Source organism: Uloborus diversus, chromosome 1 (genome assembly GCF_026930045.1).
Source record: "Uloborus diversus isolate 005 chromosome 1, Udiv.v.3.1, whole genome shotgun sequence".
NCBI lineage: Eukaryota > Metazoa > Arthropoda > Arachnida > Araneae > Uloboridae > Uloborus > Uloborus diversus.
Window position 1 is genome coordinate 238,970,284 of NC_072731.1, and position 13,696 is coordinate 238,983,979.

At 32.8% G+C, this 13,696-nt stretch overlaps 1 protein-coding gene across 1 annotated transcript in view; it reads left to right on the forward strand.

Moving 5' to 3' along the window:
* Positions 1-13,696, forward strand: part of LOC129225971 (protein pangolin, isoforms A/H/I/S-like) — a 238,450-nt gene that overhangs the window by 215,096 nt on the left and 9,658 nt on the right. Inside the window, exons 6-8 of the mRNA XM_054860544.1 lie at positions 736-933; positions 4,483-4,699; positions 8,804-8,963. Of these exons, the coding sequence (XP_054716519.1) occupies positions 736-933; positions 4,483-4,699; positions 8,804-8,963 (575 nt within the window). The remainder of the gene's footprint in view (positions 1-735; positions 934-4,482; positions 4,700-8,803; positions 8,964-13,696) is intronic.

Genomic DNA, 13,696 nt, shown 5'->3' on the forward strand with positions numbered 1-13,696 from the left:
GGACATACCGTTTTTGAGTTATACGAGATACATACCTACATACGGACGTCACGAGAAAACTCCTTGTAATTAATTCGGGGATCGTGAAAATGGATATTTCGAGTGTCTACACGTTTTTAAGCATATATCCACGTGTGATCGAAGTGGAAAAAAACCTCAATATTCATTCGGGGGCGAGTAAAATAGAAATAAAGGCCGATTTTTGGGTGAAATTTTTTTTGTGAATACAATACTTCCTTTACTTCGTAAAAGGAAGTAAAAATGCGTGATGTTCCACGTTTTCTGACACCCTGCCTCCTCCTTGTCACAAACTTGAACCCCCCTTGCCCCTCAAAGCGTGGCATGATATGGACAGCCCCTTACGAAGTGTCGGGTGAATACTGTCCAGTAATTATGAGCCAAGGGCGCCCATATGCAAAATTGTAAGGGGGGGGGGGTTCAGATATTTTCCTATTGGTTTAGCAGGATATTTTCCCCATGGAAACTGATTTCAGTGCAGATTAAAGTTGTTAAAATTTGACATTCTTAATAACTTATTCATCAACGGATGAAGAAGAAATGTTTTTACATTTTTGCAAAAGAAAGTACTAATTGCAAGGAAGTTCTGAATTCTAAAGGGGGGGGGGGGGCTTGAACTCCTCCCACTTGCCCCCCCCCCCACCATATGGGCGCCCTTGATTATGACACTTGTGAATTTGAGGTTCATGCATAACTAATGTCCAATTTCGTTCTCAGGCACACACCTGCGCTGTATCCGACGACTTCGGCTGGTTTCCGGAGCGCGTATACGGCCGCCCTCCCCGTCACCTCTGCCAGTCTGCCGAGGTTCAGCCCACAGACGCTCATCTCCCCTTATCCCGGCATCTCTCATCCAGCGCTCATCACGACAGGACCAAAGCAAGAACTGCACATGCACAACACCAACCATCACAGGTACGGAGTAAAGACGTCTGTGCCTGCTCGATGGCGGCATTTCAGCATCAACGGTCGTATTCACCACCCCCATTCGAACCTGTGCCTGACACCCGGACTCTGATTGAAGCCATTTCATTGGTTAAAGAAGGCTTCAGTCTGCGGTTTGGATGCATGTCGGATACGAAAGTTGGAATCGGCACGTGAATACGGTGGTGCTTTATGCTGATTTAGTCTTTTAATGCCGATTAGTCTTCATTTTTTTTATTTATCGCTTTTAACTTATCACTTTTAACAACCAATTCGCTGGTTTCATCTCAGTATTTTGTATGAAATCTATGCTATATGACCAGAAGTATTGGGACACTTTTAAAAATTCACATTTTTAAGGATTTCTCAAGAAATATAAGAACAATTGCTTTGAAACTTTTGTCACATAAAAAGTATGCTCTTGCTGTCATTTTGTATTAAAAATTATATCACTTTTCCGTTTTGGAGGTCAATACAAATTGAGGAAAGCAAAAATGTTTTTTGATCATCATTCATCATAAATAGCTGAGAATAAGCTGTAAATTTCAGAAATTAGTTAGCTTACTACGTGCAGTCATGTTTCATACTTTTGAGAAGTTATCACTGATATGCAAGAAAGTATAAGCATTTATTTAAAAACTACAAATTTTATTTGAAGGTTTTTGGCTCCATAACACTCAAAGTTTTTCATCAAAGCTAACCAAACTCTCAGAAACATTACAGCATACAAGAGAAGCATAATACTAAAATTTGAAATTAAAATGTTTAAAATTTGATAAAATATGGACATTTTAAGTAATTAATTTTTCACTGCGCATGCACGAAAGATAGTAATTTAAAACTTTCATAATCTAAAACCCAACTAACTTCCTTAACTCATAAAAAAATTCCAGTTCAATATCTCAAAAATTAAGAAAGTTATCAGCAAACTAATGAGCCGAATTTTAATAACTCTTGGATTGGCTACGAGTCGCGAGGGATCGTTCGCAAATAAGCTGTTTTTATCGTGACTCACACTGAGCGATTGCAAGCAAATGTTACTAACTTCCGAACGACCCCTCACGGTTCGTCGCCTACCTAAGAAGTTTTTGAGAAATCCTTTAAAATTGCGCTTTAGCTATCTCAAAATTATATTTTTCAGATTTTTAAAATATTATTATTTAACAGCTTTCCTTACAAAATGACCGTGAAGGATCTTTGTCTGAAACTATTCAATTGTATACTCGCTTACACAGTTCAATAAATTCGATCTTTAGAAGGGTCATTTCTCTTTCAGATAGATTTTTTTTTGTCCAGAAAAATTTGCTTTTGCATATAGTATTTACTTACTTTAAAAAAAATATTCTCCAACTTTTTCGAATACAGCTCTAAACCTTCAACCAATAATTTCAAAATCTTCAATCTTTTTGCATTTATTGCTATTATTTGAGCAATTGGCATGACATAAACACCACTGCCATCAAATTTGATTTTTCGCTAGATTCGTAATGTTAACCTACTGTTTCGTTTTAGAGAAAATTCAATGCTTGGAAAATAACTGTACCACAATCAAACCTGTCTACAACGATACTGTTGGGACCTAAAAAAATATTGTTGCAGACAGGTTATCGTTATAGACAGTTTGATTATTCATGCTGACATTTTGCTGGGACCAAGGAAAATATCGCTATAGACAGGTTTATTGTTGCAGACAGTATTGTTATACACAGGTTTCACTATATAATGTAATGGCGTACAGAAATTCTGCAAGGGGAGGGTCCAGAGTTAAAAGTCCCATTTTCATATCATACCCCGGTATGCCGTCAAACATATTCACTTGATTTTATCTATTATCGAGTACAAAAACAGTGGAAAAAAAATTAAATAAATAATTTGCATTAATTAATGAAAAAATATTAATAACAGATATTTAATTAAATTACCAGAAAGCACGGGAATTTATGCATTTACTTTTCTCATTATTCAAAAATGAAAACAGCGAAGCAAATTCAGGTGTAAGAAGCACCAAGTCTGAAGACCAAGAAAAATCTCATTTTAATCTGTATAATTACAAAACTAAAAACATTATTGTATCAGTGAATTCATTTATAGTCACCAGTCTGACTCTATAGGCTTACAAAACATCATAGAATATCTAGTTTTCTTGTTTTTTTTTAAAGATTTTATTTATAACTTTGCTTGAATTCAGCAGTGCAAAAATCCATTAAACTTTCGTCATACATAAAATTTCTTAAGTATGTTTTTAGCCTTCTCAAAGTCGAGAAAGATCTCTCGCTAGTGCAATTTGCTATAGGAAAAGTGCACAATTTTTTAAAATCTTTTAACTACAGGATTTTATTTTTTTCACTGAAACTGAAATTATTGTTCCCTTTGTTTGGAATTATTTTTCGTTTAAAATACATAGAATAATAATCAATCGAAAAATGCAAGAGCTATGGGAGGAGTCTGAACCCCCTGGACCCCTCCCTTGTGTGCGGCACTGTGTGAAAGTAATATTAAAGTTCAGTGAATTTGAAAGAAATTTCTTTTCATTTTTTTTTTATTACGTTTCAAATGGATTTGAAGAAGAATATTTAGCAATTGAAATTGTATTCCTAGGAAAATATTTAGCAATAGAAATTGTATTCCTGGGAAAATATTTTATTGGCACTTCTGTTCTTTTCGTGCATACCTCATAAATAACCTTGGCTGAAGTAGTAAACAGTTTCCATTAAGTGTTCGAAATGTTTGTTCCAACTGTAACACATTCTGATAAAATATTAAAACACAAAATTGCTGGATAATGCATCCAAAAAATTAGGCCATAAGTTTTTTTTTAAGTTTTCAAAAAAATTTGAGTTAATAGAAGAACTGGCAGGGAAAAGAAGAAATTTTCCCGCTATGTGTGTGACATTATCAGCAGTTCATCAGAATTTCAATAACTTGTGCTGCCATCTAGTAAACTCAGTGGAAACAAATAATTTCGTTTCACATTCTCTCACATTCAATAGATGGCGACAGCTGTTATTTGTAAGAATTTTATTTTAATCGCACCAGTTTTAAAAGTATGTTTCCAGGGCCCTAAAAAGAAAATAATTTCGGGGAGGGTTTAAAAACTTTCATGCCGAGCCTTGAACTATTTGTGCTAATGTTCAAGTCGTCGGGTTATCTATTATGAAAGCGTTTTATGCAATTAATATACATAAGAAAGACCTTTGAGTTTTCGAACAATATTTTTTAAAAATTAAAAAAAAAAAAAAAAAAAAAAGCATTTAAATATCAAAAGGAACTTTTCGGGGGAAGGGGGGGGGGTAGATATGAACCCCCTCTCCTGTATATGGCCCTGTGTGTTTCTAATAAAACGAAAACTCATTTACCCAAATTTTCGGATGCAAAGAGAAATAAGATGAAATGAAGAAATTTGCTTTTTATCAGAACAGTGTTAAAAAGCTGAAATAGGTTTCCAACTCTCAAATCAAGGCCCAACTTTTAATAATTTCTAAATTAAATCAGTTCGTGTTTCGGAAAAAGATTTTTTCATCTCCACTTCTCATGTTTCAGATCACTGCCAGAGTACTCTAACGATCAGAAGTGTAACTCTAAACCGGCGACGACTGTCAGCAGTCACAATCCGACTTCTCAGAATTCCGACAAGAAAGTGCACATCAAGAAGCCCCTGAATGCTTTCATGTTGTACATGAAAGAGATGAGGGCTAAAGTAGTGGCGGAGTGTACCTTGAAAGAAAGTGCAGCCATCAACCAAATACTGGGCAGGAGGGTAAGTTGAAGTTGTAATTGTTTTTATTAATATTTTTTGGAATAAAAATTCAGTTTGTAATTAATGATTAATGAGTTATCTTTATTTCGTGTAATCCATTGTGAAGTAATAGCCACTGCCGCTGAAGTATCAAATGCTGTAAAATTATATATACCGTTCTCAGAAGAAAGAAATCGTCTTGTATCGAAGTACATGTTAATGGGGTCGTTTCCAAAATTCTAAAGGTATTTTTTTCGGAAAGAGCATCTTAAAAACATAGGATCTGACCATTTTTTAAATAATTTAAGTTTAATATTAAAAAAAAAACTTAAATCGGAGCTCTTTCATTGTTACGGCTTCTGCCGATGACATCACAAATGATAAATTGCCATTCAGTGTTGCCATTCACTGTGCAAAATATTCAATTCGCATCTTTACTCACGTGTATAGGCAACGACATGGTTGATAGCAAGTGTAGAGCGCAATATTTAATTCGCTTCTTGATTATCATAACGTGGAAACGTGGTAGAAAGATGCGGCAAAGTGCATCACTTGTGACATCATCAAGACCACGCTTTGTTTGAAAAATCGGACAGTTTAAAAAATTAATTAAAAAAAAAAACTGTTGGGAAAATGAAAGTATTTTCTGAGTCCATATTATTTTTTTTCGCTCATTCTATCCATTTCAATGACTAAAAGTAGTACTTTTGACTGAAGGAAACCACCCCATTGGTAGATGTACATCCTAAGTTGTCTTACAAACAACTAATTTGAATAATAATGTCTAGAAAAGTTGTTTTGCTTCGTTTCAGGAAAAAAAAAATCTTTCTTTTAATTAATTATTTGATTGATACGTACATTTTTTCTTCTATTTTCTTTTTTCCTTTTTTTTATTTTTCGGAATTACATTTCAAAATTTTGTTCTATTAGCGCAAACATTTATTGTATTATTTATTTGTATTGACTAAAAATCTATATTTTAGTGTATGAACTTCGTTTGAAATTTTTTCTCAAATTCAGTTATGCATTTTTTGTTGTAAAAAATAAAATATATTTCTCTGTACTGCTTTTTTTCCTTCGACGCCTTATTTTTGATGGAGTAAACTATTGCAGTTAGACGTTTTTAAATTGTAAACAATAAATCGATATTTTTTGTACAAAAAGAGAATTTATAAGAAGAGACGCTTGTAGTTCCTGGTTTTGGAAGGTTAGATTGAGTTACACTGTAAAAACATTAGGAAACGTCACTGATTATTTATATGGAACTTTTCGGGCATTCGCAGATTTTCATCCACTTCCTGCGAAAATCTGGTATTGTCGTCAAAAAGTTTCCTGAATTGCTACAAGTTGCGCGAATGCAGAGCTTTTCCTTGTTGAGTTAGATTCTTGATACTTACTTGCAATTCTGTCTCAGCTTTGGCCATGTTTGCAATAATGCAATTGGAGCTCTCTTAGTAAGTCAGGAAGGGATGTGCCAAGGGATTAAATATAACTTTCCTAAGTTATTTGGTTTCAAAGACACAATTGGCTCAAAACTCTTCAAAAAGAATCCAGGACAACTTCAGGAAGGTTACTGAATTTTATCGGAAAACATTCCAAGTTACTCGCTTCATTCAAAATTAAGTTTAACTAACAATGTTTTCAAAATAATTAAAATAATTTAAAGTAGCCCCAATGCGGAAGAACTAAAACTTATCCTCTTCAATTAAAAAAAAAAAAATCTTGGATTTCCCCCCCCCCCCCCCTTTTTTTTCCTCTTTCAAAATTATTATTTAATATTACTTTTTTACGTTTTGTTCAAAATTATTTTCATTTAGTAAATAAATGGAAAATCGTTGAAAATAAAGTACTTTCAACTTATTTCAGCGTTTCTTCGATGCCATGTGTCGTGTGTAATGTTAGCGTTTTGCTGTAACCATGCAGCAATCTTTTAGCCTCCGCTTTTGGTTCACAATACTTCTTTTTAGTTTCTTATTAGTACACCAAACATATTGAGCAAAAGACAAAGCTATTTTACACTATGAATATGATTAACTTGTTGTATTGATCGGGATACCGTATAATGCATAATAACAAAAATCAACATTCGCCGATCATAGACCGAAGCCGATCATCATCATTTTTTTTTCTTCCACACATTAATGGGTGCTTGCTTAAAATTAAAAAAAAAAAATATTTTCTAGAAAATAATTAATTTTTTTAAAATTTATAATTGGTTGCACGTTTTATGTTACTTTCAATAGAGATAAACATCTAATTTTATTTTTGGAAATTTACGTCTACTTCTATCTTGCAAATGACCAAATAATGGCGACTAAGTGAAGAATTTAAGATAATCAGTAGATTTTTGAATGGTATAACACAAATGTAGTTGTAAATAATTAATCATCCTTAAAGAACTGCAATAAAGACAAAACAGTCAATTTTTAGCACAAAAGCATCTAAATCAATTAGAATAATAATAAAAAAAAAATCTGAAGATAAAATTCTGCATTTTTCCAGAAAATAATTACGATTTATCCGAGAAAAAAAGGAACAATTTGCGTTGTTTTCAATAGTTTGCATTGCGATAAACATCCAATGCCATTTTCGGAAACAGGCACTTAAAAAGTCTTGTGTACTTCCATCTTGGGAATGACGAAATATGGTGGCTAAGCCAAACAATAAGAAATAGTTTTTTGAATTTCTAGCATGAAAACAATTTTAAAATAATAAATCTTCATGAAACTACATTTCAGTTGGAAAATTTTTAGCACATTTGCGTCCAAGGCAATAAGGATAACATAAAATTTTATTTACGAAATATTTCATTTCTCAAAAAAAAAAAAAAAAAAAATAAATAAATAAATAAATAAATAAAAAGTAATAATAAATAAATAATTAAATAAAAAATAAGTAATTAAAAAGAAAAACAATTTGCAGCACATTTTGCGTCGTTTTCATTTGTTTGCAGTTAAATAAAACATCCAATTCCGCTTTGTTTTTGGAAGCTTAAACATTTACTCATTGTGTCTAGGTATTTCTATCTTGTGAATGACCAAACGTGGCGACTACGTTCCGCGTGTAGCTGAAAGGACTTTCCGATCAAAAATACGATTTTCCTCGATCGACCTTCCCCATCCTCAGGCTTGTGCTTCCGAAGCATTGTCTTCTCTCCTGTTGAATTTGTGCATAATTCCTTTTTACCCGAGGAGATTTTTGTCTCTCTTTTCTTGGGAACTCTTGAGGGCCAAAAATGGCGATTGCGGAAGTTTTTTTTTTTTTTGGGTCGCCACTTTTTTTATTGCCAGCGTCATTTTGCCTTAAAATTTTTACAATTTGCTTCAGGAAACATTGATAAAAACGAAGATTAGATCTCATGTAACAAAATTACATGGAAAAAAAAATTGGAAAAAAATTTTGGGGGGCAAAATTAAAAAAATCCCTGTTTTTTCCCTGTCCCTGACATTTTTAACTATGTCATTTTCCCTGACAATTCCAGGTTTTCCCCGTTTTCCCAGAGCGTATGAACCCTGTAAAACAATCTTTTGTTCTGAATTTGTAATCATTTCCCTTTTTTTTTTCATAGGTCCACATGCATTTTTCATGTTTCGTGAAGATCGCTCGTTTCCCTTTGGGTAAATGTAATTTTTTTTTTTTTTTTTTTTGTGACAGAGTGTATTTCAACTTCTGAGCTCAGTTCAGTTTTTGCTACTTAATCATGCCTAATGATTCTCATTTTGAGCTGAAAATTTAAGTTTCAGTCCAAGCATTAGAAAACATTTAATGATATTCAAAAATAGCGGTGAAAAATAGTCGTTCGTTACTCCAAAGTCTAAAGCGCCCTCTATCGACATTTTTGAGCAACATCTTCCAAATTTATCTTCAAGAAAATACTGATACAAAGAATAATTTTAGCGAAAACCGCAAACGAATCGACCAATTTTTCCGTTTTTCATGATCATTTGAAATTTTGGACCCTAAACTTTGATGGCGCCTATCTCCTTCGGAAGACATATGAAACAATTATTTTTGACTTTACTGTTTGTTCTGATGTGTACAATCATCCCTTAAAGCTTTGCCCTCGAGCTCAGAAACACCCTCTATTTCGAAAGAAAAGGTTTAATTGTATTTATTCTATTTTAGTGGCACAGTCTTTCTCGGGAAGAACAAGCCAAATACTACGAAATGGCTCGAAAGGAGCGTCAACTGCACATGCAATTATACCCGGGGTGGAGTGCACGTGACAATTACGCTCTTCAAGTCAAAAAGAAGAAACGGAAAAAGGACAGGAGCCAGGACGGAGGTAATGCAACTTCGACATTCAAAAGCTTCGTAATTGCTGCTGAACTATCAAAACTGTATGTATAGTCTGCCTCTGATAAAAAGACGCTTGAACTTGGACAAGCCGATTTAGATTTGGGTTGAAAGAGGGGAAAAAAACCTTTTATTGACCCGATGCTAATAGTCGTTTTGGCAACACATACCGTCTTTTCCTACCCTTATTTTTTACAAATAGAATCGTTTCAGCTTATCGGATGCTAACTTATCAGAGCCAGATTTTGCATTCACTTTTGTTGAAGTTTGATGTGCTTTATGATGTAATGTAAGGTCATGATTTGATTTGATTTTCCTGCTCATTTTAGAATTTGCTATTTTCTCGCATTTTTAACCATCGCCTGTATAACGATTATATGTCGTAAAATGATAAATGTAGGTTAAATGATATTTGCGCACCAGAGACCTACAATTAAGTCCTAAAAGGCAGAACCTGCTCAGTGCTCAGTCACAGCATTTGCCGATTCGGCAGATCTCTTGTCAGGAAAATCGGTGTTGGCTGAACAACTCTACCGACCGAGTGGTGTAGTGGTTAGACGCTGTTCTCCGATGCCCAAAGGCTCAGGTTCGAATTTGGCACTAGTCGGTGGATTTTTCAAGCTGCAGAAAATCGACGGCATCCATGTCGTATGCGTCATACAAAAGATCCCTCGAACGCTCTTTTGGCTTGGAGTGCTCTTGGCAAAATAAAATTACTAGTGTATTTTCGTGTCAAAGAGTGCCCACTTGTCTCCACCTAGTGGGAAAACTAGACTTCAAAATTCTCGTTGTAATGGCGTCCGTCGATGGTGGTACCACATGAAAGAATGGATGCTTTATCGGGAACCGCTCTAGGTCTGCAAACTGTTGTGCCTCTAACGCAGTCCCATTAGAAAGAAGAAGAAAAAAAAAACTTTGATTACGACTCTCAAATGCTCAAAGTAATTTCAGCTCGGTAAAAGTCTTCAAAAATATACCCCCATTCAACGTTATTTGTCAAACCTTATGCAAAGTTGCGTGTTTATTAAACAGTCACTGGATTTTATAGGGTAAGTTTATGATATCCTAATGGGCCTATATTACAAAAATTCTTGAGAAAAATTTGAAAGTTGGAGTAAAGTAGAGAATTTATTTTCCTCTTTTTTTCGCTTCGCGCTAATCTGTGATACTTAAAAATGGAACTTTATTGTTAGTTTTTTTGCGAAATCCTTGCATAATTCGGAATTATGTTCACCTTGTCACAATGTGTTGATTTACAGTTTGATAGAAATTTTGCTCGTAATTGTTTGATATATGACGGTTATTTTTCTCATGTTTTCTTAATGCTCTTCGTGAACGTACTATTTTGCATTTGTAAATGTAAATAATGTTTTAAAATTATAATACGTTTTTCATTACTATAAAATACACTAAGTTAATTCTTGTATTCTTCTGAGATCTTTGTTTCTAACCGATAAAATTATTTGTTATTTATTTTTTTTTATTTTTCTTCTCTTTTCTTTTTCTCTCTTTCTTTCTTTTTCTTTCTTTTTTTTTAAATTGAGAATCATGTAATCAGTTCTTACAGTTTTGTGCTTTTACTGAAAAAAAAAGAGAGAGAAAAACTCTTTGTAACGTAACAAGACGTTACTGTTTCAGTATTTATTTTTCGAATTGATAAGAAAAGTTTTAATTTATCTTTTCAAGAAGTTTTAATACTTTCTATAACAATGTTCAATTTAATGTATTCATAATATACTATTTCTTAATTTATATTTTAAAGACATCTTAATTCACAGACAAATTCAAAGATCAATCGAGCTTTTTTAATCTTAATCCAGAAGAGAACGTGTTCCTCAGTTGTTTTTCTTCCAGTTTTAAAATTCTATTAAAATACGGTAACGTAAAAGAAGATTATCGTGCTATTAAATTTATTTAACTTTTTTAGACTCGTCAGAATTTTAGCTGATTAATATTGGTGCATGATGTTGCATCGTTTATAGGAAAACGTTTAACTTTTTCAATCACAAAAAATGTTGTCCAGAGAAGGAAAAACACCATTATATTTCTCACAGTTGAAAAATACAACGAGTGCTAAATTTAAAAATTTAGAGCTATTTACGTGGATGTATAAAATGATAATGAACGTATGTTTAAAAAGCAGAAAATGGTCAAAGAGAGAGATATATAAGAATTGAGATGCTGTAATTACGTTAATTAATCAATTATTTCATACGTTAGCGTACATACTTTCTGATCCTTCTTCTGATATCTATGCGGACATTTTTTTCTCTATAAAATCGTCTGCTATTTGCATTGTTTTACCAGTTAGTTTAAAAATGCTGAAGCAGTGAATCATTACTCAAAACTACATCAATGTTTAACATGATTTGAAACTAGTTTGCATCTTTTTGTATTGAGGATTTAAATCCTATGATTACAAACACAATTACAAAAGTGACGACCAGCAACAGGCTCTGGGCCCAGCTAGGCAGGTCCTAGTCAATTTACAATCCCCAGTGAAGATCAATGGCCCTCTTAAAACTATCCACTCTCTTGCTCATTACCACTTCTTCCGGTAAGCTGTTCCAAGGTTTCACTACCCTGCTAAAATAATAATTTTTCCTAATATCCGTGTTAGCCTGAGATTTAAATAGCTTAAAACAATGACCCCTTGCCTTGTTTTCAGTGCTAAACTTTAGCCCTGTAACATCTTTCATTTTAATAAATTTAAACTACTGAATCATGTTCCTTCGGTCTCTTCTTTGCTCAAGACTGTACATTTAAAGACTACATAAAAATTTTAAATAAAAATATACTCAATTTAACAGATTTTGGTTCTTTATGTTGCCATCGGAAACAAAAGGTTCATTTTACTTATTTGAAATGGGGAGTTACTGTATGAGGATAGGACATTAATTCTGTTCTTTTACGTTTGATTATTTCATGTATGTTTTTAAATTTATGCTCTGTAATCTGTACTAATAAAACTATAATCAGATGTTCTGAATTTCATGTTGCTGATCAATGTTTGCATTTGTACTAACATGCAGCGAGGGGTAGGTCGAACCACCTGTAAGTAACTTTTGTTACAGGCTTCTGGCTTCAAAATTCTTGCGCTTTGATTCCACCTAGTTGACAGTCTTGTAGTGTTATGCCTGCCTTATTTTTATTTATTTTTCTGCCTCAAAGTTTGTCAGCTTTTTTCTTGTTTTGTTTGTTGATGCATGCTTCTTTTAGAAATTAAAGCATGAGTGTTATTTTTCCATACTTTTTTAAGTGGCTAATGTTTGAAATGTAAAGTTAGTTTAAGAATTCTCACATTAAAAATGTTTTACTTTTAATTACGTTCTGATTCTTCAAAATTTTAACCCATACTTCATTATTTTGGCTGTTGCTAACGCAAATTCCACAAAAGTGTTATTTCGGTTTTTCAAAAGAAATTTGTCATTAATTTTTTCTTCTGGAAAGAAAAAAATAAATAAATAAACGTAATTACATAAGCTTGATTTATTGAAAAGTTGGATAGTTTTTTCCACTTTTTAATGAATTATTAGGAATTATAATTAACTAATTTGAACGTGCAACTAACTTAACGTTTTAGTGGTAGGATTTACTTTGCGTTTCGTAAGTTTTATGTTGATTTTTTAATCCATGCACATAGAAGTCCTATTAAAACAAAATGCAACAAAGTTATTGTGCTTAGTTAAATGCCCATTTGTTTAAAAAAAAAAGATTTTGTTTTTTTTATAAATTATTTTGCATTTTCGTTTCACTTAAAAGTAAAATAAACAATTTGAAATTATGTTCAACTGGTTTGCTCACATCTTTAATAAAAAAAATAAGCAAAGAATTTTACACTGATAAAATCCCTGATTGTAACAGCTCCAATTTCCATCAAACATCGCCACGAAACTTCCTTTCAATTTTGTGCAATTTTTAAGGCCATGGAAACTGTATACTTCTTGTTTTTACCATTCCTTTCCTTCTTGCTATTAATTTTCGCTCATAAATTAAACTCACTCCAGAATGTCTTTTTGCTAAATCTTTCCTCACCCTTGCTTCTCTTTTTCTTGGCTTGACTTGTACATAGTTTGTAAGAAATATTAGACAAGTATTTTTCAACTATTGTTTAATGTGTATAAATGTGATGAATAGGATTAAATATGTTGATTTTTGTGAAGTTTCAGCCCTGATATTTCTCTTTTGAAAGCCTAACTTTAAGATGAGTAATGCAAAAATCTCATTTAATCTTGCATGATCAAACCGCTATGATCTCCTTTTCACTAACATATTTGCACTCTCTGTAATCTTGTCAACTAGGTGGAATTGGTTAGTTAGAAATTTCAAAACTATTTTTTCTTGAAGGAGATAAGAGATGCAATAAATATCTCCAATTCGCGCGATTTATAGTAAATGATTAGAATAACTGATGCGGAAGAGAAACGTCAGGGCTGAAAATCAAACACAAATAACGTGCTAATAGGTATCTTAGCAGTTACATTGAGCTCTTTCTAAAATGACGTCATAACTGTTCACTTTAGAAAGTTAGTCGTGAAGGTCCTTCAAAATAATAAAAATATAATGAGTTAGATACTTTTTAAGTAGATACTTTTATAATGGTTGTTTTGAGGGAGTAACTCAATGTATGCACATTAAATATTGATGTACTTTGAAAAGAAATAAACAGCAGAAATAGCTTAGTATCATGTGAAAGTCGTGGCATCTATATAAAAGTTAATT